Source organism: Nestor notabilis, unplaced genomic scaffold (genome assembly GCF_000696875.1).
Source record: "Nestor notabilis isolate BGI_N333 unplaced genomic scaffold, ASM69687v1 scaffold15486, whole genome shotgun sequence".
Lineage (NCBI taxonomy): Eukaryota > Metazoa > Chordata > Aves > Psittaciformes > Psittacidae > Nestor > Nestor notabilis.
In genome coordinates this window covers 70,835-98,443 of record NW_009932527.1, presented here as the reverse complement: position 1 = coordinate 98,443, position 27,609 = coordinate 70,835, and the positions used below count along the sequence as shown (strand labels likewise).

At 38.8% G+C, this 27,609-nt stretch overlaps 1 protein-coding gene across 1 annotated transcript in view; it reads right to left on the bottom strand.

Annotated features, from left to right (window-relative positions):
- The window catches only part of SEMA3C (sema domain, immunoglobulin domain (Ig), short basic domain, secreted, (semaphorin) 3C), a gene marked incomplete at its 5' end in the record, with an annotated part of 49,374 nt that overhangs the window by 9,448 nt on the left and 12,317 nt on the right, over positions 1–27,609 (bottom strand). The window contains 8 exons of the mRNA XM_010016453.1: positions 650–691; positions 3,863–3,951; positions 13,633–13,855; positions 17,245–17,389; positions 20,072–20,141; positions 21,315–21,429; positions 23,473–23,615; positions 25,491–25,610. Coding sequence (XP_010014755.1) covers positions 650–691; positions 3,863–3,951; positions 13,633–13,855; positions 17,245–17,389; positions 20,072–20,141; positions 21,315–21,429; positions 23,473–23,615; positions 25,491–25,610 — 947 coding nt within the window. The remainder of the gene's footprint in view (positions 1–649; positions 692–3,862; positions 3,952–13,632; positions 13,856–17,244; positions 17,390–20,071; positions 20,142–21,314; positions 21,430–23,472; positions 23,616–25,490; positions 25,611–27,609) is intronic.

Genomic DNA, 27,609 nt, shown 5'->3' with positions numbered 1-27,609 from the left:
TATTCTTAAAATATAAATTAATATTGAACAAAAACCTTGAAAGTCCTCTGATATTTTTGTATAAATCTACACGATTACAGTGAATTTAATTTAGTGAATAATGTTTACTTATTACCCGTTTTGTAAAATACTGAGCAATGTGTTGCTTGCAAAATCATAGGATACATATTCTTAGTTTGGATGTTTAACATTTGAGCATAAATCCTCTCAGCTGTTTGCATCATTCTTATTGCTATTGTTTGTTATTAATAAACCAAAACACACAATTGCATGAAGGACCTAACAGCCCCCAAACTGCCTTTCTACATGGATCAGACTTCCAAGGGAAAATTTCTATTTAGGACTTATAGAAAAAATGGGGAGGGCAAATTTTTTTCTTTCAGTACACTTTTTTTCTTTAATTGTCAAACAAAAAAAGCAAAAAACACTTTCAGTGAGTTAGAAATTATACATAATGAATAGAAATTGTTTTATCTTGGTGGCTCTGGGGCATATAAATAGCTCATGCAACCTTCAGTCAAGTTTCTCCATATTCATCATGGAAAATCTCCTGCCTATATTTATTATGCTGCACAACAATTGGTATTCTAATATATTTAAGTCAATTTGCTTCTCAGTTAGTAAGCACTAAGTTAGCATTCTACTTTACCTTTTTAGATGAAATCTTCATTGTTGTTATGGGAGAATTACTCTGAAAGACAAAATTACAAATTACATTTATAAGGACTCTCTTGTCAATACTGTCCCAAAATTACAATTTAAAATTCAGTAAAACCTAAGTCACATCTAAGAAACTAAAACTTTTCATACCTTGGAAAGGTATCAATCCCTCCTACTAATTTCTTGGTATTTTCAGAACTAAACAAACGATATATATATAATTAATGTCTCACACAATGTATTGGCTAAACTCAACTGCATCATTATGACTCCTGTGCATCAACAAGGTTTTGTATACTTCAAATTAACCTGTACCTGTTACCTCAGCAAGACAGGATCAATGTGTTTTGAAGCCATTACTCTCTCTTTTATTACTTTGTAATTAAAAAAAATGTTCTTTGATGAGGATAAGAAAAAAACATGAAATAGCTCATGCATATTTACCACACGATCCAGATAAGAATATGTCATACTTCCCCTACACAGTATGTACAGTGCATACAATTTGGTTACCATCCAACATACACATTCACATTATCAATGACTGGAATATTAAAAATGGCATGTGTGTTATTGAATGTTTCTTTCCCAGAGACAGTACTGTATACTACTGTGTGTCATCACAGCAATTTATTAATGCCTGTGTCCAAACCAAACGTTAAAGAGCTGGAAAAGGAATTATCACGTTTGTTGCCTTAAGCAAGTGAAGCAATTTAATATCCAAACAAATGATAAAACTGATGGTAATAAAAATGTACATCACTTTTTTTAAGATTTAGCATTAGCTCAGTCACAGAGGAAAGCCATAACCGTGGGCTAGAATTAATTGCAGAGGATTACAAGCACAGCAGAGAGGCCAGGACTAGAAAATCTGGATGCAAATCATGTGAACTGCAAAGTTTTGAAGGAGTTCTGATCAGTGGCACAGAGTCTAGTTGTAGATTTTTAACTAGTGGTGTCCCCCAAGGGTTAATACTGGGTCCAGTATTGTTTAGCTTATTCATCAATGACTTGGATGAAGGGACAGGGTGCCTCCTCAGCAAGTCTGCTGATTATCCAGAACTGGGAGGAGTGGCTGGTACCCCAGAGTGCTGTGCTGTCATTCAGAAGGATTTAGACAAGGTGCAGAGATGGGCAGAGAGGAACCCAATGAAACTGAACAAAGGCAAGTGCAGGGACCTGACTATGGGGAGGTATAACCCCATGCACCAGGACAGGCTGGGGGATGACCTGCTGGAAAGCAGCTCTGCTGAGAAGGACGTGGGGGTCCTGGTGGACAACAAGTTGTCTATGAGCCAGCAGTGTGTCCCTGTGGCCAAGAAGGTCAAGGGTATCCTGTGGTGCATTAGGAAAAGCATTGCCAGCAGGTCAAGGGAGGTGATCCTCCCTCTCTGCTCAGCCCTGGTGAGGACTTCCCTGGAGAACTGTGTTGAGTTCTGGGCTCCCCAGGACAAGAGAGACATGGAGCTCTTGGAGCAAGTCCAGTGAAGGGCTAGGAGAATGATTTAGGGTCTGGAGCAACTCTCATATGAAGAAAGGCTGAGGGAGCTGTGTCTGTTCAGTCTAGGGAAAAGAAGGCTCTGGGGGGATCTCATCAGTGTGAAACTGAAAGGAAGGTGTCAAGAGAGTGGGTGCAAACTCTTCTCAGTGGTGCCAGGATATCGGACAAGAGGCAATGGCCATAAACTAAAACACAGGAAGTTCCACCTGAACATGAGAAAGAACTTCTTTACCATGAGGGTGACTGAGCACTGGAATAGGTTGCCCTGAGATGTTGTGGATTCTCCTTTCCTGGAGATATTCAAGAGTTGCCTGAACACAATCTTAAGCAATGTGCTCTAGCTGATGCTGCTTGAGCAGGGAGGTTAGACTAGATGACCTCCGGTGGTCCCTTTCAACCTCAACCATTCTGTGATTCTGTGATTCTGAGTTTAGAGCTGCTGTAGTATTTCATGAACTGTCTAGAGACTCAAGATCAAACACAACATTAGGTCTGATGTCACATTTTCCTTTTCTTGCTTGTACTCTGGAAAGGAATTAGTGCTTTGGTTACTTTGGACATTTACTAGCACACAGCCAGTGATCTCATTCCCGCTTTCTTGGAGAGACTCAGCAAAATACTGACATGCTGCCTGCAAAGACTGCAATGGCAGAGGTTATGATATCAGGCTAAAAATTCAGTGCACAAAGGCCCAGAAACTAGGTTTAGTGTGAGGATTCCTCTCAGCCCATCTCTTCCTGCTGTATTAATTTATGTTTCAGTAAATGGAAGTAATATTTGGTTGAAGGGTCCTCTTTAGGTAATATTACTCACATATATCTTTTTCATTGGGAAGTCTTCAACAAAAGCCCAGGAAGACTAATTATGCCACCATGAGGGTTAACACAGAGTATATTCATTTTCTTAAAGAAATTGTTAATGCTGCCTGTCTAGATAAAAAAGCTTAAATTTTCCTTTTTGTATCCCTTCAATGAAATAGAGAAAAGCTCGTGACAAAACCCTTAACGAAGTTTATAGCTGCATACTATCATTTGACCCAAGACTACATGTTAAAAAGAATAGCCCATTCAAAATTCTGAAAGGGTTTTTTCAATGTGAGGTAGAACATTTTCTTTATATTATTACAAGCTGCCACATGTCAGGGTGATTGACAGAGGCTATTCCCTTATTTCTCCTTGTAGTTGTTTGTGTTCCTTTTCAACTTATGTTGTGTTAAGCTTGTAGCTTTCTTGACTCCAGAGGCATGTGGCTTTGAAGAACTGGAGTTAAGCAAAAACAACACTGGTTTGCTTCCATTCTGCAGCTCAGAATCAGGAAGATTATCAGATAATCAAAGAAGTACAAAAATCTTAGATTCCATCTGTAATTAATGACAGTCTCCATACTGATGCCAATGATAAAAGTTGCCTTCTGGCAGCCACTATAACATGACCTCGTAAAACTGTGATTATCAAAATCCTTCTAGCCAGTATAATATAAAAAATATGCAGCTTAAATGGGGGGTGGGGGAAGGACTTAAGCTAGCTATAGCCTTCATAACAGCGGGCATTTTATATTCCTCTTTGGGTGGGTATCAAGCTGACAGTATGCACATTTACTTGATCTTTTATCAAGTCACAGTTGTCCTTGCCAAAAAATGTTAGAACAAAGTGTTTGTGTGAACATACACATTGGAAGAGTAAAAATAGGAGCAAGCCAAACCTGAAAAACCTCCAGTTCTTCTAATATGAGTTCTCCACTTGCAGAGAAGTTGGTGGGAAGGACAACAACTTTTTGTACAGTTCCTTGATCTAGAAAAGATGAGAAAAAGTGAGACCGTGTGACAGAAACAAAAAAGCAGATTAACCATTATCAATTATGCAAAGTAAGCATTAAAGTGAGCACTGTGACACAGAGAAAGGTAAGAAATGTTCATGAATTTTTACGGTTAGGGGTCAGAAAAAAACATGATTCCTTATATAGGAATACTATATATATGATATTATTCTCATATATGAACATGAGAAAGTTATGGTAAGAGTGGACTAACTAGCATTACTGTTAACATTCTACCCAAAGAGCTCAATCAAAATCAGTATCTTGTAGTACTAGTTGCTGTACAGAGACACAGACAGAGGCAGTATCTATCCTAACGATCTTAGTGAAAGCCACAGCAATATAAACAGGGAGAAGGGAGCTACTGCAGAATTTAATACGTATTCATATTCAGTAATCAAAACGTAATGACAACTGATGACATGAAAGGCAAACCTTCCAGAGAATAATTTTATCTATACCTAAACAAAATAAGATGAAAGATGAAAGCTTTCTTTTTTTCAGGATTAATACAGACATTAATCAAGTCTGTTACGTGTTGGTAGGAGTTAATATTTTGGTCCATAGAGAAAAAAGGAAAAGCCAGCTGAAGATATTGTAGCTACTTTATCATGGCTGCCCTCTCAAAATACAGTTCGAACCCTCCCAAATCCACTCAGATGAAAGTAGTAAGAAGGATGGGGCAATGGCAGTGTTTTTGCAAGGCAGATGTGATGAGTAAGACCAAAGGGATATTTGTGATTAGTTTTCCAAATTTGTTATGTGGAAAGAATATATGAGATGGAGGGGTCCATCTGTGAAGGCTCTTAAAAGCTAAGACAACCACTGATGTATTTCTGATGTTGCAAAAAAGGCAGACTGTGGGAGAATCACACGGACAAGCATTTTTCCTTGGAAAAAGCACAGCACATAGAAGTCCTCTTGCCTGAAAGGCCTGGAAATTAGTCTGAGTAGAACGAATTTATTTGCTCAATATTGATTCTGAGGAATAAGACCACATGGTATAGATTCAGGTCAGCCTTCAAAAGTTTTATGAGCAATATAGACTTGTGCAGTTAGTAAAACATTAATATAGCACAATATAGGTAAGTATCTACATGTATTTTTATGAATTTGTGACTGGGGAAGGAAATAGCAGCTTCCTTTTTGGCAATTCATGATGTAGACAACATAAACTAAGAATGGCAATTTTGCTTTTGCTTTAAGGTCAGTGACTAAATTCCATAGCTGGAGCTGCAGGGTGAGTTGGTTACAGTAAATAATTTACATCTTCTTATTTCCCTGGAGGAAGCCACCAAATAATAATATCTTCTATTTTTTAAAAATAAGGTTCAAAGCCAGAATATTGATAAATAATGGCCTGACCACACACAGAGACCACATTGCAGCATTTTGCCTTTAGAAAAAAAATGGAAAAGAGAAATTGAATGCTGACAAGACTTTAAAATATGTAGCTATTAATTGTACATGCTCAGGGCAGGTTAGGCATGAATTTTTCATGAGGATTTTCTATGGAGAACATTTATTCTCATTATACAATGGCATGATAAACTAGTTCCTTCCGAAGAAACTTTACTGAAACTGAATCTTGTGATAGCACAGCTGTGGTCTAGATTGGGTGCCAGCATTAGCAAAGCTATGAGAACCTGAGAGAGATTTACTAACTGACAGGACCCACCGAAGCTTTAAACTGCTGCAGATGCATCTCTTGTTGGAGCTAAGAAGCAGCATGTGTATGTGTGTGTGCATTTCTGTTCCTACTAGAGGGAATAAACCACTCACAAACATACACAGCTGAAGTCTAGTCTACCTCTGCCTCTTTGCATCCTTTCATCAATGTCCTCTCTTAAACATTAAACTGTACCATACAAGATGGTATAGTTGCAGCCCTTTGTGGGTTTTTTTCAGCTGCCTGCAAAGCATCAGCTACCTGTAACCCTGACATACAGGGGCACTAAGCGTATTGACAGTGACCTTACCTGCAAAGGAATGTGAGGCTGCTGAGCCTCTGGAGAACCGGTTTATTTCAATGATCCATTAGCACATGCCACACATTTAAAATTCCTAAGTTGTCTTCAGTTCTCAAGCATGCCCCAAACTGAAATCAGACCCTGAGGGGAGATTTTATCCTGGGCACTGGCACAAAAAATACTGATAATGCCTGACGCCAAGTCTTTCTTGTCCTAATAACCTTTCCTATTTGAAAAGTAGGTTCCTATCTACCTTCTTGTCACACCCCAGCAAAATACACAGAGTTAAGGACTGTTTACCTTGGTATTCGTTCCTTTTGACTTAATATTTCACCATTTGCTTTGAGTCAGTATTGTACCATGAGGGACAGATCCTTTCAGAAAGGAATGTTCCATTATTTTAAATGAAACTTAATACAACACTTAAAATAAATATTCACGTTAGGTAAATTAGGTAATGGAAAGCAATTCATTAAATAAAATCACTTAAAGCAGGGGATTCCAATCAGCTGTGTATACACATAAGCATACTTCAAACAGTACATGGTGTATAGGTTATAGACCTCCTTCTAAAAACAGTTTTTCTACTGTTGCTCAGCCTTTTCCTTAATAAATGGAAGGCAAATATTATGCCTGAAAATCACTTCTTACTCCTTTCTCAGTAGCATTGATGTCTGCACTATAAGCTCAGTAGTTGACAAATCAAGTCACTTACACATGTTCATGTTAGAAGGCTTATGGTACATCTGAGTTGTGTTGAAAATCTTATCTGATCATTTCCTTTAATTTCACGGCAGCAAACTGAATTTCCTGGGTGACAAGGAAGGTTGGAAAGAATGCAGGAGATACATGCAAAGGAGCAGTGCCTGAGCTGTTTCCCCATGTATTTCACAATCTTTTGTACTGTAAGCCAGGCATAAGAGATCACCAAACAAGTTTAAGTCAGATTTTTCACATTTAGGTCAATGTATGAAATTACAAGCTAATTCTGTAAAAATCATAAAAATGAACAGAATGGTCTCCTTGGCCATTTACTTGTTACTTACAGATACCCACTTGAAAACAGTTCAACATTGTTATGATTTCACATACTCATGAAAAAAGCTATTGTGTCTCCAGAATAACCAATCCACCACTAGAAAGCATGAAGTGAAGAAGCAGATTTATGCTCACCACTTCCCTGACTTTTCCCTGGGAGCTGTTTGCAGCCTCACATCAGCTCAGCAGCCTGTGAGTTAAGGGCAGACGGAGAAATGAAAAGGAATCTCTCTCAAGGCAATGGTAAGAGGACAAGAGCTACCCATAATGTTTTGCTGTTTCAAACCTGCTTGAGTGACTGCAGATTTCTCAGCTTGACAAGCAAGAAAATGTTACCGAGATCATGTTCCCTCTGAGAGGACAGAAATGGGGAACAGCAAGGGAGGAAAGTGTTTAACATCCTGTACGCTAAAAAATTGTATAAAGAGTATGCAGAGTAGGAAATGGAGAAGGAAATCAGCCCAATAAATGGTCCAAGGAAGGAAGAAGAGACAAATCATAATAATAATTATTATTAATAATAAGCCTTGAAACTCAAGGCATGATTCTGGGCTGGTATCAATCAGCTAAGCTTCACTGATACCAGCTGGACTATGTCTGATTACAGTAATTCCTGGTCTGGCTGACCATGGGCAGTGGAAAGGGCAAAGCTTAATGAACAACAATGCAAAATACACAGGTGCTTGGCTGAATCTGCAGGTCTGAGTTTAAATCTCATTCTCTGGATTTTGACAAGCTTTTCTTTCCCCAGCCATAACTGAAGTTGTCAGTATTGTGACCCTCAAAGAGTGTCAGGACTCACCTACACTTGAGCCACATCACATGCACAAATCAAACAACAATAACCCCCCCTGAGTTTTCCACATCATAAAAAAATTACTGCAATGGACACCAACTGCCACTCTGACAGGATTTTCACAGGGAGGCTTCCTGATGTGTCTGAGACCCTCTGAAATCTTCCCTCCATGTTGTACCTCTCAGCCTAATGGCAGCTTAATTATTTTTGGTCTCTAATCTGAGTTGAACCTGATGCGAAACAAACAACATTACAAAAGAAAAAAGACAGCAAAGAGTTGGATGAGTTGGTCACTGAAATGTTTTGAATGACTCACGCACTATGACCAAGAGGAAGAACCTAACTCTTTCTGCTGCCTGCTGTGCCAATGTTGTGCAACATCATCTTCCCAAGATCACAGTCATGAAGCTGCATCCAGCAAATCTATGGGAGGCAAGTTTGGTCTTCTGACCAGGTTATCTCTCTCCGTTAGAATCTGTAGCTCATTGCATGATTTTGGCTATTGCATTACCGGAGGCTACCGCTGTCAGCAAGGGTTAGTTTTCCAAAAAGACAGGCATCATAGAACACCATGAAAATGAGTACTACAACCTTATGCTCTGAAGGCACTTATTACAGCCAGACTTTGAAAACAAGTCTTGCATCAGAGAAGAAAATATAATAACAAACATCGATGAACCTCATGCCACATCAGATGCGTGTGGCCAACATTTATCACCTGAATGAGCCACACTCAAGTCTGACGTGCCTTTTCATGACAAAAACTTAGATCTCTTTTCACAGAAACATATCCTATCTTGATAGCAAGGGGCTGAAAAAAATCCTGTTGGTGCCCATGTCTGTTTAATGTACCCATGTTTGACCCAGACATTTAAGTATTTTTATAACACCAAGAGCAATAAAAAAACCCCATGCATAATCTCGGTTGTGCAATCTGTGTGTACTTTGACCGAAGGCTTTCGTACTGCAAGCAGTAGGTGGCATGCTTAAAAAATAAATATTAATGTCAGGAAAATGTTCTCATGCTGGTTTACTGCTGCTTTAAAACTCAGATGGAAAACAATCTACCAAAGCATAAACAGAAAACATTGAAAGCTTGGGTTCTTTATAAATAACTGAAATGAGTAAAGTAATTACAGTACAACTCTAGGGTGAATTAAAAACTTCAGGACTGAGTCCTGGCCTATCATAGAAATGAGATAATCAAAGCAGAATTCTAACCCCAAATTCTTGAACTGAGTGTGTTATTATGCTTTGCATAGTGAAAATGTACCATCAGCATCGTTCTTGTCAAATATGCAAAAGTGAGATTACATTCTACCCATGTAAATTATCCCTCAGGTTTCTGTTTGGCAAGATGAGATATACAGCACTGTTCTCTTGTAGCGCTTCTCTCTACCATTAAAGACTTGCTCGTTACTCTAAATCAGCTCATTTCGGAGGAGTAAAGAGATCCCTTTGGGTGGACTTAACAAAACTAGCAAGTTTTGTTACGTGCTTTGGGAGTATTCATGTTGAAAAACATAGGGAAAACAGGAGATCACTATCATTTATAAGGCAGGTGGAACACTGCAAGAACAATGTCTGTCCCTGGGGTTTATTTTGTTAGCTATGTAGGCAAGGTAGGGAGAAAAGCAATGTATTGACTCTGGGCACGGACCATCTCCTGTGAGCCCAGCACTTTTATCTGAGGGTGCAAAGGCGACACTACATTTTAGTTCACATTAATGTGAAAAAATGACACAGCTGCCAATACTCTCCCATGCCATGGCTACATGATGAAAACCACTGGGGTTCTTGAAGCTTTATTCTTCTGTTATTCTTCACTTGCATTCAGGAACTGATTTATTACTAAGGCTATAGAGGAAGAGAGGAAAAGCTAAACATTTTGTGTGCTCTGCATCTGGCAAGACATAAAACACTCCAATTTCAAGCATGAGACAGGTCACTGACAGTGACAGACATGGCTGGCAACATCTCAGTTCAGCAGCAGTAACTCATCATCTGAGCTGAGTGAAATTGTCACCAGGTGGAAAGTCCCACTGTCTCCGGCTGTGGGGCTCCAGGCTCCCAAGGAAATTATCACATGAAATTCTCCTATACAACGTGTTTTTTGCATTTGCTGGGATGAACTGACACCAAAGCAAATCTCCTCTGCATTCCTTTTGACACTTAATATCTCTATCGAATCCTCCCGAGCAGAGAATAAAGAAAACAAATTTCTCAGTGGCTGAAACTCAACTTGATCACTTTTATTTAAAAGGGCTGAGAAACGCAGTAACTTACATTGCACCAATTTCTGTTGAGGAAGACCTTGAAGCTATTAATGTCTTGTGCCCTGCTCAGGAAGAATGCTGCCTCCACTCCAACTAACTAAAAAGCAAACAATGATCCTCATCTCCAGTGTAATGCAGAAGGTAAAGCAATGAATATAAAGTATCGAGAGCTGCCATTTATGTGTTTGATCCATAATGGATCCCATGCTGATACAGAGAAGAGGATTAACAAGCTGAGTATGTTAATGTTTTTAATGAATCACAGGTATATGTGTGAGGCCACACTGATCACTTACAAACAGTAAGAAGATAATCAAAGTATAAAAATGAAATTATCCATATTTATCACTTGCATAATTACTGAAGGGCTAAATATCAATATTGTGTTTTCAGGCAAATTTCAGATACTCAATACATTTCCAGTATTAACTACTACAGCTACATTAAGCATCCTATATTGGTTGGAAGCTGGTATGTCCTTGTCTTTTCCACCAATCTTTAGTAGAAATTTTCTCCAATTAACATTAGGTGTTCGCAGAGCATTTTACAACAATGGCACCACTATTTGAAAAAATGCATTAAAAGTTCATTTAAAAGACCTGTACTAGTTTACCAACCTATTCGTATGGCTAAACACAGTGATTTGCAGGAATAAAGCTAACAGAAAACCAAACCCACTCTTTTACTAAGTGGTTTTGTGCAGTTGGATAACAGTAGCAGGGACAACAACTAAATTTCTGACATATCTACAATAGTGTACAAACCCTCTTTTCTTCTGTAGGAAAGCAGGAAAATAAACCTAAAGGGCCCCAAAGTCAAGAACTGTAGCTGCATTAATTAAACTAAAAATACAATGTAGTTACATGTTGGGGTGTGTGTGTGTGAAAAACCACCTTGAAAGCCCTGCCCTAATTAATTTGTTAGTTTCCAATAACTCTGTAAGTAGGATCAAAGAATTATTCATGAACATTTTAAAACTCATTTATCAAGTGCCAGCCAAGTAAACAAAAATATCGAGATCAAAACCTGATGAAGTTCCTAATGTGATTCATTACCCAGAGCTTCTTCTACCCTATGCCTTACAGTATACTAGGCATTCACAGTACAGTAGATGGTGACCAGGTAAAGGTTTGCCACAGGAACACCAAATCCTTTCAGGACTCATAAACTCCTTTCAGGTAGTTGTAGACAGTAAAAAGGACTCCCCTGATCCTCCTTTTCTCTAGGCTAAACAACCCCAGTTCCCTCAGCTGCTCTTCATAAGACTTGTTCTCCAGACCCTTCACCAGCTTCGTTGCCCTTCTCTGGACGTGAGGTGTCCAAAAATCGAACACAGCATTCGAGGTACAGCCTCACCAGTGCTAAGTACAGGGGAACGATCATTGCCCTAGACCTGGTGGCCACACTATCTCTGAGGATGGAGAATTCACAACCTTTCTAGGTCCTTGTTCCAACGTTTGACCATGCAGATGGTGAAAACCTTTTCCTGTATATCTACTTGTAAATTGTGTTCAACCCCTCTCACCCTGACACTAAGCACTTTGAGATGAGTCCAGATCTCTTTTTTTTCCCCATTAGCTGGTAGTACCCTCCCATTAGATAGTTGTCAACAGCAGATCTCCCCTTAGCTTTCTCTGTTTAAACCAAGTCTCTCAACCTCCATCAACTAATCTTGTTCAATCAGGTCAAAATTTTCCTTGTACTGGGGAGCCAACAACTGGACATGGTACCCCTGACAGGAGCCAAATACAGGGGAACAATCCTCTCTAGCAACCTGATGGCTGGATACACTTTTGCTAATACAACACAGCATGCAATTGCCCTCCTTTGGCACAAAGGCACCCTGCTGATTTTGGTAGTTTGGAGGTTTTTATGAGTGAAGAGAGTTCCCTTTAATTCTGCCACTATAGAAGCCTGACATTTTTTAGCACCAGTTTCCTAAATCTATTATAACAGGATGGTCATTCCCAGCCCCACGTGAGTTTGCTGGCAGACATGGTTATTCTACAAGCAGAAAACAACAAGGATCCCAATAATATGTGAACCATAAAGTAATGCAAGCCATCTCTGTAATTATTTTCTGATGTTCAGAGATGTATTTGTTCTCCTAGAGCTCTTTTCCTTTGTTCTACTTGAAAGCATCTGTAGTAAAAAAGATTACCCTTTGTGCCTATCAACCTACAATGCCCTGTTAAGCCAGTGGGAGTTTCAGATACGAATGAATCCTAGTGTTTAACCACAGTACCACTCCGCTTGTCTGCTTCAATCAGAAGAGTGTGATTCATATCTAAATATTTTAAGAAATCAAAACTGATCAGTATGGGAATCACTTGACCTGTTCCCTGCAGACTTCAGAAGCATTAGACCAGATTCAAATTTGATGTAACTAAAAACAAAATGTAGGTTACATTAGATTGAAATTATTTTAGAATACTTGGACCAAATTCTGTGTCCACTGCTGCTCAGGCTCCAACCATTTGTTTCTTTTCACAGAATCATCTGGTTTGGGTTGGAAAGGACCTTAAGATCATCTATTTCCAACCCCCCTGCCAAAAGCAGGGACACCACACACTAAATTATGTCACCCAAGGCTCTGTCCAGCCTGGCCTTGAACACTGCCAGGGGTGGAGGGATGGAGCATTCACAACTTCCTTGGGCAACCCATTCCAGTGCCTCACCACCCTCACTGTAAAGAACTTCTTTCTTATATCTAATCTAAACTTCCCCTGTTTAAGTTTGAAGCCATTACCCCTTGTCCTACCACTACAGTCCCTAATGAAGAGTCCCTCCCCAGCATCCTTGTAGGCCCCCTTCAGATACTGGAAGGCTGCTATGAGGTCTCCACGCAGCTTCTCTTTTCCAGGCTGAACAGCCCCAGCCTTCTCAGCCTGTCTTCATACGGGAGGTGCTTGAGCCCCCTCATTATCGCTGTGGCCCTCCTCTGGACTTGCTTCAACAGCTCCATGTCCTCTTTATGTTGAGGACACCAGAACTGTACACAGTACTCCAAGTGTGGTCTCACAAAACTCCAAGTGAGGTCTTTTGCTCTGCTAAGTACTTCCATATTTTTACTTTTTTACTTTTTTTTTTTTTGTGGAGTTGTTATTTCTGCCTTTGTATCATCCTGATCAGATTGTGTTTTTCTTCAGAAGCAGCTTACAGAGCATATATTAAATAATGATGATGAGTGCATACAAAACAATGCAAAGCCAGACTCTGGTATTTTTACTCATATTAGAGAACCTCCAATTCTAATGTGGAATCATGTTGCAGATAAACCATATTCAAAAGAAGTATTATAATTTAGAATAAATACAATACACACTAGTGTTGATTTTGGTCTCAAATAAAATTCCTATCAATATATTTTCTGTCTTGCACATAATTAACCTCTGTAATAAACGTAAAAATGCACAGAAAGTAAAAAGAGCATAATTTATCGATCTCTATAGACATTTTTGTAGACAGAAAATATGCTTAAACAAGTGTTTCTGAAAGCTGCAAGTTGTATAAATCAGAACTGACTGCACATTATAATGCAACAGAGGGAAACAACTGCCGCTAAGTTTGTCTTACCTGTTCCAAGAAACAAGACGTGATATCTCCCGTCAGCAGCATTCACTCGATCCACAGCGATCTTCGTATACTTGTAGTCAGCTCCTATCCGGATGATTAATGGCCTTTTGTGTATTGGGTAAATGGGATTAAACATCAAAGGGTGATTCCTGATGAAGGTCACAACATCATCTGGAAACTCTTTGGTTGTCCGCATATTAGGTGTGAAGGCTCCTCCTGGACACTGTAAGAAACATGCACAGTAATGCTTAAGAATACTTACCATCTTTCAGAGAGTTTTCTTCTCCAAGTCATTTACAAATATTGACAGATAGTTGACAAAGTAAGCTCCCAAAAGAGCACTTCAGACTCTGACTGAAAGTAATTACGTTCCAGTAACGGGAATGAAGTGCTTGAATAGCTATGCTTTGAACTCCCATCAATTCCGATAAAGCAAAAACAAATGTATTTTTGCACTTTCAAAACTCAGCTTGATGGCTAAGATCCATACGTCTGGACCTATTTCCACATTTGTTATGCTTTCAAACTGCCTGTTGAAAAAAATTCCAAGTGATTGGTATGGGAAGACATCAGGCTTTTGCACCTGGTTTGTTACAGAATTAGTACAAAGGCAAAAGGTAAAATCAAATACTTAACTGTGCTTTGGTCAATATCCCTCTAGCCATTGATTATGAGATGGCAAAAGGGCCTGTGACTCATCTTCATTTGAAAAAGCAATAATATGGAATTGAGAGGGTCCCATGGCAACTTATTTATGTCTGAAAAGATTGACCATTCACAAGATCTTGTCTATAGTTTCCCCTATGCCTGAGAAATAACAAAGGTCCATGAATACTGTGGATGCTTCTTTAAATGTCATGAAGAACCCTCCAAATAATCAGCCCTGAGGCATTTTGGACCTCATGAAGAAATAAAAACAATCTTAGAAAACTCAAGTGTTTTGAAACTAAAAGAAAACTGTGGGAAATCAGGAGATATGTCAGTAACTGGTACAATGTTCTGGATGTTAATTTACATGACTTTTTTTCAGCTACCGTTACCTCACTTACTGCTGCTCCACTACCAGACTTCTGAGCTGTGAAACTCTCCTCAGAGTATTGGAGCTATTCAGAAATGTTTCAGCACAATATTTTTCCAATTGGAAAATGTTCATTTGTTCAATATGAAGCATTTCATGGAAACTTGCTTATTTTGACGAGGACCATTCTTACATCTAGGATGGAATTTCTGGCCAAAACCACAGACACAAAAATAGCTAGTAGCTTAGGGAGAGATTTACCTCACCTGACTTCTACTGTCTCAAAGTCAGACATTTATTCATAGTTAGGCATCTAGGTTTCCTCTGTAGTTAGTAATTGAGACTAGATGCCCTGCTTTCAGATGGCTAAAATTACAGAAAATGAATCATACTCAGAGACTGGGAAAACTCACTGGGGATATTTGAGTCATGTGTCCAGCCTACCTGATGCAAGCAAATGTTACAATCTGAGACTTCACCTCCCAGGGGATCCCTCTAACCATCAGGCAGGATTGCCCCTTCTACCCTTGCTGCTAGATGTTCCAACTTGTGAGCCTAATAAACGATTTTTTGGGCAATAAAAGAAGCCAATTAGAGAGGGGATTGCAGCCCAACACCAGGCTTTAGAATCATCTGGCACAATTAGGATTTAATTATTTATACAAAATAGGACAGCTCTAGTAGGAATTCTTTAAAAGAAACTGCTCTGACATCAGTTACCTTCAGGAAGAAGAACCGGGACTGAGCTCGGATATGGGTCTCTTCCCATCTGGCATCCTTGACAACTGATTCTTCTGGACTTTGATTTATTCTGAGGTTTTTGGTTTGGTTCTCGTTAGAAATGACTCCATGTGCTAGCCCTCTAAGATTGCTCAAAAGAATTGAATTCTTATCATCTTGTTTGCTCCACTCCTTCCCTCTGTGGCACTTCCATCCACAGTCTTCCAGGAAATGTATGGACCTATCTGCTAAGATTAGTAACAAGTGCTGAAAAACGAACTGTGTTCGTAAATCTGTGGGCTATTAGCAAGATTATTCTACTTGGTAGTGATCTGCCAGACCCCAGTTCCTCTCCAGAGGGATACTGTTTCACAAGCAGTTCAAATTAAACTTTCCTGTCCCACACAGCTCAGTTAAAAAAAGGCTTTCTTTGATACTTTCAGTCCTTCCATTCTTGAACTGGAGATCGTAAGACTTTTGTGACTTCCTGCAAAAATGTTTGTGCTATGGTTCACCCCAGTATAACCCTAAAAACTTACATTATATCATTGTTCTGAGCAAAGCCTTAACAAACATCTTTAATCAATTAATTTTTTCGCTATCCATCCCCTGTATAAACCAGTGACAAGCAAAAGATGTTACTGAAGCACCCTATAAGCTCTCCCTTTCCGGAAGGGATTGAATGTGTATCCTTCACACCTCATTGAAGGACTTGGCTACGTGATACTTACGTTCACAGTTGATAAACAGAATTCTTTAATTTACAGCATATTCCCCAACATGCTGCAGGTACAGTAACTATTTCTGTAAACTCTGAAAAATGGAAACTATCATCAAACATCACTGAATTTAGTCACAAGGTGCCAATTATGTAATATTATTTTTTCCTTTCTTTTTCCATAAGCAAGGTTTTCTTGTGGAAGAAATAAGAAACCATTGGTATTTAGTGAAGGGCAGCCAAACACTCCGGAGTTGATTATGGCCAAATGAATGTATTGCTTTATTTAATCCTACTGAAGCTATACTGAAGCCTTTTCACTGTTTATCCAATGTACTGTGACACAATGAACATTCCTTTTTATCCAGAGGTTTAGTATCTCTTTAGGCAATTGTAAAGTAGGATTTTCCATATCCTATTAAAAGACATCCCTGTCTAGTTCAGCATCCCAGAAGATGCAAAAAACCCTATGTTCCAGAGGAAGGAGGTACATGCCCCATAGCCTACAAGCATTGCTATTCTCAGTTAACCCTTTTAACACAAGTTCTGAGCAGCAAAAAACCTCCACATCCTGATTTTTACAAATGCTTTGACATGAGTGAAAAAAAATGTTTGTGGCGTATATTTAAAAGTGGAACTATTTAGCAGTCAAATAAAAGCAAAGTCAAACAAGTCCCAGCTTAGAAAATATACTTTTAAGATACCATGTTGTGGCTGAATTTTGAGGAAGCACAGAAAAGCCAGTGATCAGAAAACCAGCAATGATCAATGATCATCTGAAAATAATCTCTTTTGCCTTTATTCTTTGTGTGAGCTATCCTCTAAGAACTCATCCTCAAATTCAGAGCTCATTGGCACATCTGAAAAATGTAGATAATTTCTGCCACCACGTTAAATCCAAATCTGAATTTTCTTTTTCCCTTTCCATTGGGCTGCCCAATTTCTCTAGGCCCATCTGGAATACCTCATAAGCCTCCATGAGGTGAACCAAGAATAACATGGCAGTGGTTGAGGAAACAGTATTCTGAAGCAGCAAGAAACTGCAACCAAGTGTCATAGTCACATACAGTCCATTATCCCAAAATAAATAACATTTATTTATGGATTAAACACAGACAAGTAATTGGCAAGCCTGAATAAACATCTTTATACTTACGGTGCCAGGTCGCGGGTAAGGAATTCTGCCCTGATATGGAATCAGCTGGTGGTTTGGGCCCTCCTTGTGTGCAAATGGCCCATTGAACACAGTCTGGATGTCGGACAGATGATACACGCACACAGCTGAGCCTTTAAATATGGAGCTGGAAAACAGTAGGAAAAAGTACTGCAATCTACCTACTTTTGTATAGCTTTTCCATCATTTTGCTTTTCCATCATTGTCCAACTATGAAATTGATCTCTAAAATAATATATTTAATATAATTTAATGCTTCTATAACATGGATTTAATACATTTAAAAATAAACTAATCTGGTTTCTCAATATATACCATTACTCCTTAGAGACCTAGCACCTTTTTGAACATTGAGCTATAAAAAGAGGAAGGAAGGAAGGTACTACCATACTGGTGGAGTAAGAAACTTTCCTAATGTTCAATATAAAAGAAATATAATTTGGCCCCAGTTAAATCAATGCCAAAAATATTGCTGACTTCAGTGAGACGAGTTTTATAAACTTTGTACTGCCAAGCTCAGCACAGGTTTCCAGAACTCCCCAACAGTGCACTAACCACAAGACCTCCATGAGCCTTTTAAATACATGGATAAAATATTAATCAAAACATCCAGTGCAATTACAATTGGATAGATGGTTACAATCAGTTTCCAACTTTTCCAAGCAAAATAAGGACAGGTTGTGGCTGTAAAGGAATTACTTGTATAGTCCTCAAATCTACCCATAAAACTGGTCTTAAAAAGACCCCTTCAAGAGGGCTGAAGTTTGAGTGTTTCTGAATAGAACCTGGGGGGTCACTTATGAAAAAGGCCTGGTTTTTACACCACTCTGGGTTCAGCAATGGTCTCAGACTGTCTCAGGCACCACAAGCCCTGAATGGCCGCCATCACCCCTTGATGGTGAAGGGAACTAGGGGAATAATTTCCAGAGTGATGTTAAGGTTGACTGCTGGGAATTAACTCCTTTCTTTCTCTCACTGCATATAAGGCTTGAAATATGTATCCTAACAAAGTGGAAACTCCAGATGGTCTAAAATCTGCCTGATATTAGCTGTAGGATGAAGATAATCCAAGTAACTCTGTTTTCAATTGAAGAAGGAAAAAAAACACTCCAGAAAAAACCCCAAACATTACACATAGTGTCTAAACAAGGAATGTGCAATCAGCTGTATATGGATTAGAAGGAGGAACCTTTTAGATGGAATAAGATATTTGTGGAATTTTAGTAGGTATTAATAAGTTTTAAGAAATTTATTAAGTCTTTCCAGATGTTTTATGTTAGATGTACAGCAGATTATGCCACTAAAATAACTTGCTTTAGTATTGCTTGCTTTCCCTCTGTATGGTTTAGATAAAAACACTAACAGTTATTATTTGCTGGGATGTTTCTCTCTTGTTACTGTTATGAGTTGGAGGTCTACAGAAGTGAAGATAAAGGAACTGCTAAGGATTAAAAATCCTTATGATTGCTGTATTTAAGTAGGTAACATATTCAAGCTACTGAGCAAAGAGAAAGCAAGCACAGTCCATGTGATTCACGATAACAGAAGTATATGAGTGTAAAAACCTCAATAAAGAGAGAAAACAGCTAGAGAGCCAGGAAAAAGTGAAGTTTTCTCTTTGTTGTCACCGTATATGGTCCTGTGATTCAAACCTCCTCTCCACTGCAGAAATACCAGGAGGATTAGGTAGAAGTGTTTCTAGTTCAGGCATGTTGCATCCACAACCTAACCGTTAAGTGTGGTTTTACTGCTAAACATAACCTCAGCATTTTCACCTTTTGTGTAGTAAGAAGCATAAAATGCAGACAGCACGAGATGTTTACAAGTTATGGGATTCTTTTTCTCCCAATGAAATATCATAAAATCATATTCACGTATTTAAGACAGCAGATCCCTGGATCCACATGAAAAAAAATTTACCCACATGAAAGAAGACAGAAAAGGGTTTCAGGAAAAATTATGTTTTCATGCAAGGATTTTTTAGTAGAAATTGTCATTTAAGGAATGGCTAGTAATAAATTAAATAATTTGCTAATTTGATTGCATAAATTAAAAAAAGCAGAAAATTATTTTGTGGGTACTAACAGCTAAATAATAGAGGATCTCAGAAATCAGCAAGCTGTAATTGTTTCTCCTCTGTATACTACAGAGAAAAGTGACAAAAGAAAAAGGTAGAGATGGCAGAATCTGTTGGTCCACCTGTTGGTCAACCTTTGTGGAGACTTTCATCATAGTAAGCCATAGCTAGTACTTCCACTGTTGTTGGGAACTCACTGAATGCTTTCTGAACTGGATAGTAAGTGAATACTACTGACTGATAATGGGGAGCTTAAGGCTGCAAGGAGGTAGCCAACTGAAGCTGACATGGGTTATTTGCCATCTGTGTGATCACCTGACGGCTGAGAGACTGGAAATGATTTGTATGAGTTCATCTAAGAATTCCCGGTTTGATCCTTCAGGGTGCTGGATGTCCTTCAGGAGGTGTTAAGTGCTCTCAGATGCCACGAGTTCACTGAGTTGAAGTCATTTAGCTTTCTGCTGCTGGACGGTAACAAGTAGCCCTCCACAGAAATGTTTTCCCACTGCCAGTTGACAGTATGTCAGGGAGCAGCTTGCACCAAGCAGCACAGCTCTAACATGGATACCAACAGCAATGATACTGAGACTGTTACTCCTGCGTGTGAATGATGGCCACAGAAGACATACAAAATTGCACAGCACAGCCTTCACCACAAACCATCACATTCAGTTTTCATACAGAAAATTGGGCTCTTCAGAAAGCTAATTGTTTTCAAATCTCCTCAATTACCTTGATGTTGTAAAAATCCCATACACAAGCGTTGTTCTGGGGTTATCTGTCTCTAGAAGAAACACATCCTCTGTAAGAAAGAAAAGGAAAAAGAAAAAAAGTTTCAAATACTAATAAAAACTTTATTTGCCAGTTTAATTTATTACTTTTTCCTGCTAAAGGCAACAGTAGTTTTGTCTCAGACTTGAATGGGGAAAAGCAGACTTCTCATATGAATGGACCATGTGCATAAATCTAGCATTTGAACATTCAGAAGCAGATTTGGAAATTAGCTCCATGCCATCTAGCCTTATGAGGACAGAAGGCAAAGATTTTCAAATATGTTCAGAATCCATGTCACACATTTCTCTCAGTTGGATCTTGTTTCAGCAGGTTGTTTAACAGTAGGCAAACATTTAAGCTGCAGTAGGTCAAAGATGAAGAATTCCTATTGATTTAATTCAAAGCAGGACACCTAATTAGGTGTTTTATTGTCCAGTACACACTCTAGATGCCCTCACTAGCTCATTTTCAACATGGTATGAATGACACACAACTTCACAGTGAAGACACTGAGAGATATAAACCTCCCAGCTCCTGTTGTATAGGGATTTATTGACTGCACTATGCAAAACTTTACCTACTCGCTGAACTGAATTGGCCCCATTGTGTCTGCTGTATAGATCATTCACTGAGTATCTGCAGTGTTTCACATGGTGAACACAAAATCTAAATGCCTGTATGAATCCTGAGAAATTATATTTATTCATAGTACTATTGCTGGTGCCAGAAACACGACTTATTAGTATTTATTAGTATTATCTTCAACTATCAAATTGAGGCCTCTATGCAGTGATCAAAAAAGAATAAGTGTATTGTGGAAAAGCTGTGTGTTACACAGTGGTATAAGAAACAGTTTCAAGGAGATGCATGTTAAAAACCCCTATCACAATCCTATCTAGGAGCAAAATAACAATAGACTTCCCTCACATGTTCCCTTCCTAATATGAGTTCTTCACAAATATAATTCCTTTCCATAGTCGAGATTAATTACTTTTATTTCAAAGTTAATGATAACTACATAGAGATATTTATAAGGATTTCTACATTTCCTGTCATAAAACTGCAAGGGGAATTTTGTCATTAATTTCTAGAGCCAAAACTTCACCATCAAGAACTTGACTAACAATCTGCAACTTCAATTACTGAATATGCAGAGGGTCCAAGATTTAGGTAAAACTTTTAAGGGATTTTTTTGCCATACCTAATTCATCAAAGTATGTTTCTGTTCCATCTTCATCCATTACTGAGCACACAAGTCTTGCTTTCAAGAATGTTGTCCACTTGTTCACAAGACTACGCTGACCACCTGTGTCATTCTGGAAAGCAATATTATTTTCAGAAAAATGCCATACAACACAGTTAACGTTTTACTGGGCTTTTACTCATTTTCCTCAGTTTAATTTGATTCATCATCTAGACAATTATGCTGGTAAATAAAATATAAAAAATAGACAGGCTCAAATCAAACCCCCTCATCCAAACACCCCAGACACAGGAAAAGCAAGAACTAGGGTTTTTGAGCAGAGTTTCTGTGCTGGGCTAGCAGTCCTGGGAGGGTTGGGCAGTAGATTTTGTGCAGCAGCAGTGTGTGTAGGTAGGTATGACTGGGAAGGACTGTGGAGGTTTGTATCACTCACTGACACCTAGTGTGGAGAAGTCCATGCTATCTCTAAAAGGTCTAATAGTCCTATGGAGAGAGTTGTGACAGCAGTATATCCACATCCGAGGTAGTAAGCCATGCTAGCCCATTAGGTGGATGCTCTGCACTCAGTTCAGAAATGATGGCTAACATGGCTCAGGCTGTTGGAAGTCCTGCTAGCTTGGTCCAGAGCTAGCTTGGCCACACGTCATGCAAGGATCTTCCCATCTCTTCCCGGTGTAAGGTGGAAACTGTTACTGTTAAACTAGATAGCACAGGACAGAGGTGATAGTTCCTGCCTCATTTCTAAGTTTCCTTTTTGCCTTTTTATGAGTTACATTGTGCTGGGCGGTTTGGAAGATACTGCTCTTATCTAAGGCGTTCACCAGTCAAATGAGGAAACTCAGAAGTCAGGCAAATGTGATTTTGGTGAAATGCTGTGCATGCCTCACTGGTGCTCTTGGAGTTTGTAATCCAATTTCTTGGGTGACCTATAAGGGGTCTTTTGGGGGGTTCTTCCTTGGCACTATTGTACTAATATATTTGGCCAGTCTCAAAGGCATTGATATATGAATATGATGGTATACAAGTACACAAACACGACTGACTTAGATTTATTGTCATTGCCTTTGAGATCCTGTCACTGACTTCAGTGTAAGCCTAAACAGGCTGAGGCCTTTCAGAAATCATCTGGGCTTCATTACAATAGTAACAATAACAAATACAGCTATAATTGCATGAAATGTCTTCTTGCAAAATACCGAAAAAGGCCTTTGGGCACCCTCACAAAAATATAGAAAATGAGGATTATGAAAGAAATCACATGCCTCATCATATTGCCAGCAAAGGAGTTCAACACAATCCCAAAGATGCCCTCACACCCGTACACAACAACATCACAAAGCACCAAATTCTAAAGAAGGCCCAGATTAAGGACAGAGAATACACAGACCCTCACAATTACCTTCCTGAGCCTTTCCAATAGAAGGAATGGAAATGCTAGCAATAATAGTGCATTTACAATTTTTCTCTCCTTAAAAAAATATCCATTCCACCATAGATAGAAAGGGCTGCTTCAATAATTTTTCATCTACAGTTGACTACAAATATGAAAAAGGAAATAGAGACAATGAGAGCTGTTGTTGTAAATTAATTACAGCACGGGAGTAACCATAACTCCTGAATTTAATTTTCCTGTGCACATTTTTTAAATTAGACTCACACACACATCAATGCAAGAACTCAGAAAGGCAGATATGGTAAAAATGAAAACAATAACTGAAAGTTAAATTAACCCATTTAAAAGTTGGCTCTGGTATTTCCAATGTGTTTCAAAGATTTTGAGTGCGTGTGTATGCATGTGTGTCTGTGAAAGACTTCATTGTCTTATAATTCAGTTTTCCTAAGCAAATAATGTACCTCATTTGGGCAAAGGACACAAGTTTGGAAATTCAGCACTGGTAACTATTCTGACTCAGAGAAATACACAAATCGCTGAATCTCTAGAATTCCATATCATTATAGATATAGCCAGAATACGTAACATGTTCAGACTCTAGTTGTGTGTTCAGTAACAGCTCTTCTTAATTATGAATGTGGAAGCTGAAACAGGAAATTTGTTTTGAATATAAATCAAAGGCCTTTCAATCATTTAGTCTTTTAGCTTATCATGTCACACTAGCAGCTTGTCCGACAACCTGTCAAACAAAATAGTTCTTACTGGGCATATTCTCGCAATCATGGAATGAATTTGTTTTGTGCTGCCGCTGTTGTCTGTGAGTTTCTCTTTGAAGAAGAAGTAGATCTTGGCATCATTGGGGTCAGTGCCATCTGGGATAACATGAGCATCCACAAAAATAGGCTCTGAAATGAAACCGTATACCAAAAAGATGAAACCAAAAGATATATCAGTATAAGCAATTAATGATTTGATAGTTACTGACTGCTTCAAGGAAACACCATATAATACATACAGAGGTACTGCTGTGGCAGTACTGCTCTAGCCTTATGTCTGTATATACCAGATACCACCAGGTAAATGGCTCCCTGCTGGCAGCCTTCAGTTTTTGCATCCTTGCATTTTATCCCACAGCAGATTTTAGAAAAGTGATTCAAATGCAGAAGCAGAAGTATTAGATTTCTGCAGAGATTCAAAGACTTGGAGAAAGAAAAGGGGAGCAACAGTGTGTTATCAGGGGCACTTAAGGAAAGCCCCGTTGAGGCAAAACATAAAAGTAAACTGTTGAAAGACTCATTAGGAGAAAAACAAGTAAGATACTTAAGAAAGGAAAATAACAGAAAAGAAAAGCGGGGTAGACAAATGCTTGAACTGCATTGGAGTTCCTGTCAGAGGTTGATAAACATAGCAAAGTGTACATGCAAAATGTTTACATGCAAAATACAGCAAAGAAGCACTAAGGGGAAAGCAAAATAGTCTATATCCTTAACAGCAAGCATATAATGGAGAGTGGAAGAGTACTTAGAAGACCTTCTCCTTTGTCTGAATGAAGAAGTGGACTCTCTGCCTGCATGAAGGCTATACCTTTTAATGATCAAACAACATTGCCTGATTGGTTGAAATCCAGTAAAAATCTTGAAACAACCCAATACAAAGGTTATATGTCTGACAGAAAACTCACTAAGACTGCAGCATTTTTCTATTCACATAGCCCATTCTCAATCAATATAACAAGTGTCATGACTCTGACTCTAAAAGAACATGGAAATAAATTGTGCTTGTCAAGTACGTGTTCTGAGCAGATGTAACATTTTCCAAAAATTATGCATTTTAATAGTCCTTTATTCCCTAATTCACTTTAGGCTGCACACTTCAGGGTGTGCAGGTAAGTGTAAGAATGCATACCAAACACAAGAAAATTTAGAAAGCAGACATAGTTTCCCATTCATAGTGAACTGAATTTGTTCTGATTGCAGTCCTGTGATTTCACTATACTCACATGGGAATAAGTCACCCTAAAAATAGTCAAGATAAAACCAGAATAACTTTACTTCAACATACCTGAAAGTCTTTTAAAATTGGAAATACTTCGTTAGTTGCTCTGTAACCTTTGATATCTACCTCTGCTCAGAGGGTTTGCCACCATTTTAATTCAAAACAGTTTAACTTGAAGGAGTCTTCTTATGAGTAAAGTCAGGAAAATTTTGACATTGATTTCACTGAAGCCAAGAGTTAAGCGTTTGCACTTAGAAACTAGTTTTCCCACTGTGTTTTGATAATCAATTTCTTAACACTGAAATGAATGGCAATAATTGTTTCTGACTTCTCTGATAATGGGACTCTGTTCTGCACACATTTTGAATGCAAGTGGTGGTGAGTCTTCTGAGGTATATCAATCTGAATTAACAAAATCTTAGAATTGAGCACTCTAAGGCAGTGTCTGATGCATTAGAGGTGGAGAAGGCACTTCCCTAGAAGTCAGATTGTGTGATCACTTGCCATTTGACAGATTTTCATACACTCTCCCTTGAACAGTTTGGTTGAGTCTTAATGCAGAAAAGGCTGTCAGGTGAGGTGGCCTAAGGGTTTGGCTCATGTGGTGAACCCTTTACATCTGTACATTGACTACAGTGTGTATTTACACACATTTTTTTACGGTTCAACTTCATAAGTGAAATTCAGAGAAAAGCTCTGTAAAAGACAAGCTTTTGTTTTAACGAAAACAAAGCAGGATCTCTGTGAAACCCATTAAAAGCCCTGGTAAAACAAAGGCATCTCACCACTCAGCCACTTGGAGTTGTGCTGGTCAGTTCGCACCGCATTCCTCCTGGTCAGACTCCGAAAAATGGCTGCATCTGTCCCCATGAAATCAATATACATTCCTGAAAAAAGCTCCTCATCTGCAAAGAATTGAAATGGAAGGGAAAAAGTAGACGCATTGTTATGGCTTTTGGGAAAACCCTATTTACAGATCTATTTTTATTTTAAGTTTGTCAGCCCTTTATTTACACAGGAGTGCATACAGATAAGTTTTGGGTCATGGGAATGGGGTTTCCCTCTGATTTACAAAGACACAATCTAGAATGCACAAGAATCATCAGATTTTTGCTAAAGACTTCAGGGAACTGTATAATTAAATGCAGCAGCAGATCTGCATATGCGGTGAACCTCTCCTTGATATGAAGTTTGGCTGCTCAGCTTTCACTGCAAAGGATCACTGGAAAATCAGTCTAGTGTTATTAAAAAGAATCACATTCAATTTTTTAAGTACATACTTCTAAAAACTTTTTTTGTTGTTGTTATGGAAGTAGAGACTGGGCTGAATTTATTGCTGGTGTAAACTGGCACAACATCTATTGCAGTCAATGAGTCAGCACCAATTTTTACCAACAGTATTGTCAAGGCTGCCTCAGGCAGCTTCAAGCTGACATCAGTATTGCAGAGGTCAGACAACCATAGTATTGAACTTTACTCAGAGTAAGACACAGCAACAGTTGTCCCCTTTTATGTACTTGATTCTAAGTATAGGGTCATTATGCTTGAACAGAATTAGACACGCAACTCTTACGTTAACAGAACTATGAACTTTTGCTCCCTGTGCAGGGATGAAAACTCAGTCCATCAGTCAGGATGCATATCTGTGTTTGTGTGAGTCTCTGTGTGTGCATAAATATTCGTATACGTAATTATAATTACATGTACTATCATTTTCTACTTGGTGAATAACCAAGCAATTTCCACTGACTAATGACAACGAAACCCCAGAGTAGAAAACAGTAGCTAAAATAAACTCTAACTCTCAGAGTGGGAGTGGTGGCTGAATACATTCCAGTACAGCTGGGTCCTTTGATTAATGTTTTTGTCTGGATTCCTGGACTACCCAGAGAGTGTGGTCAAGCTGGCAAGAGGAACAGGTTCAGAAGCGCTTGAGGCTATTTTTATGCTCTCTCTGTGTGTGCATCAATATGAAAGACTATTGGCTCATAAGAGAATTAAAACTCTGGAGATTTTGTTTTTCTGCTGCTGGCTAGAGCCTGAACTGAACCCCTGCAAAGCAGCCAGCAGCCGCCCTTCTGCTCTCATCTCTCCCAGTGATGACAAGATTCATACGCAGGGGATTTAAACAAGACTTTTGCTGCATGTTTGTGAAGCATTTACTTCCTGAGCATGTACTGATGGGATTATGTTAGACCTACAGTAATTTATTACTGATTTTGCATATTTGTCTCATCGCCTCAATCCATCAGAGCTTTATTCTTATTATGAAATAAACAGGTTGAGAGAGATCAGGCTTACGGTTCTCACTAAACATTACGTACAGTCCTATGCATACACATGCACACACACTTTAACAACAGCACTACACTATGTAATTTTGATCCTATACATATAAACTCAGTTATGTCTTAAGCATTCCTAGTGTCTGCTTGCTAATCACATATCAGATGATATCCGTCAGCTCCATTTCCTTTTGGTTAAATTCTTAAACTCTGCACAGCGCTTGGTCTGCACGGCACAACTAGTTCACACTACTGCTCTTTGTTACTGGGGGGAATTACTGAATTGATGAGGTATGTCTGCTTTTATATCTCAGAGTGTTGGTGGGGAAAGAGACATGCATCCTGCACATTAGTTATGCCAAGCTTCTTCAAAGCTCATTTTTCATTGCTTTGATGCAAAGGTGTTTTTGTCCAATGGTAAACTGCACCAGGTTTGAATTTATTTTTATAGCATCACTTTCCTCTGAAGGGTGAATCAGCTTTCCTGCTGTATTCTAGGCTGGTCATGCCCCAAACTGTCAAGAATATATATCTATATTTAAAACTGGTTCTTTTGTTGTGGAAGAAATATCCAATCTAGCAGTATTTCCCTTCTTCTTCTGAAGAGAGGGGAAGGAAT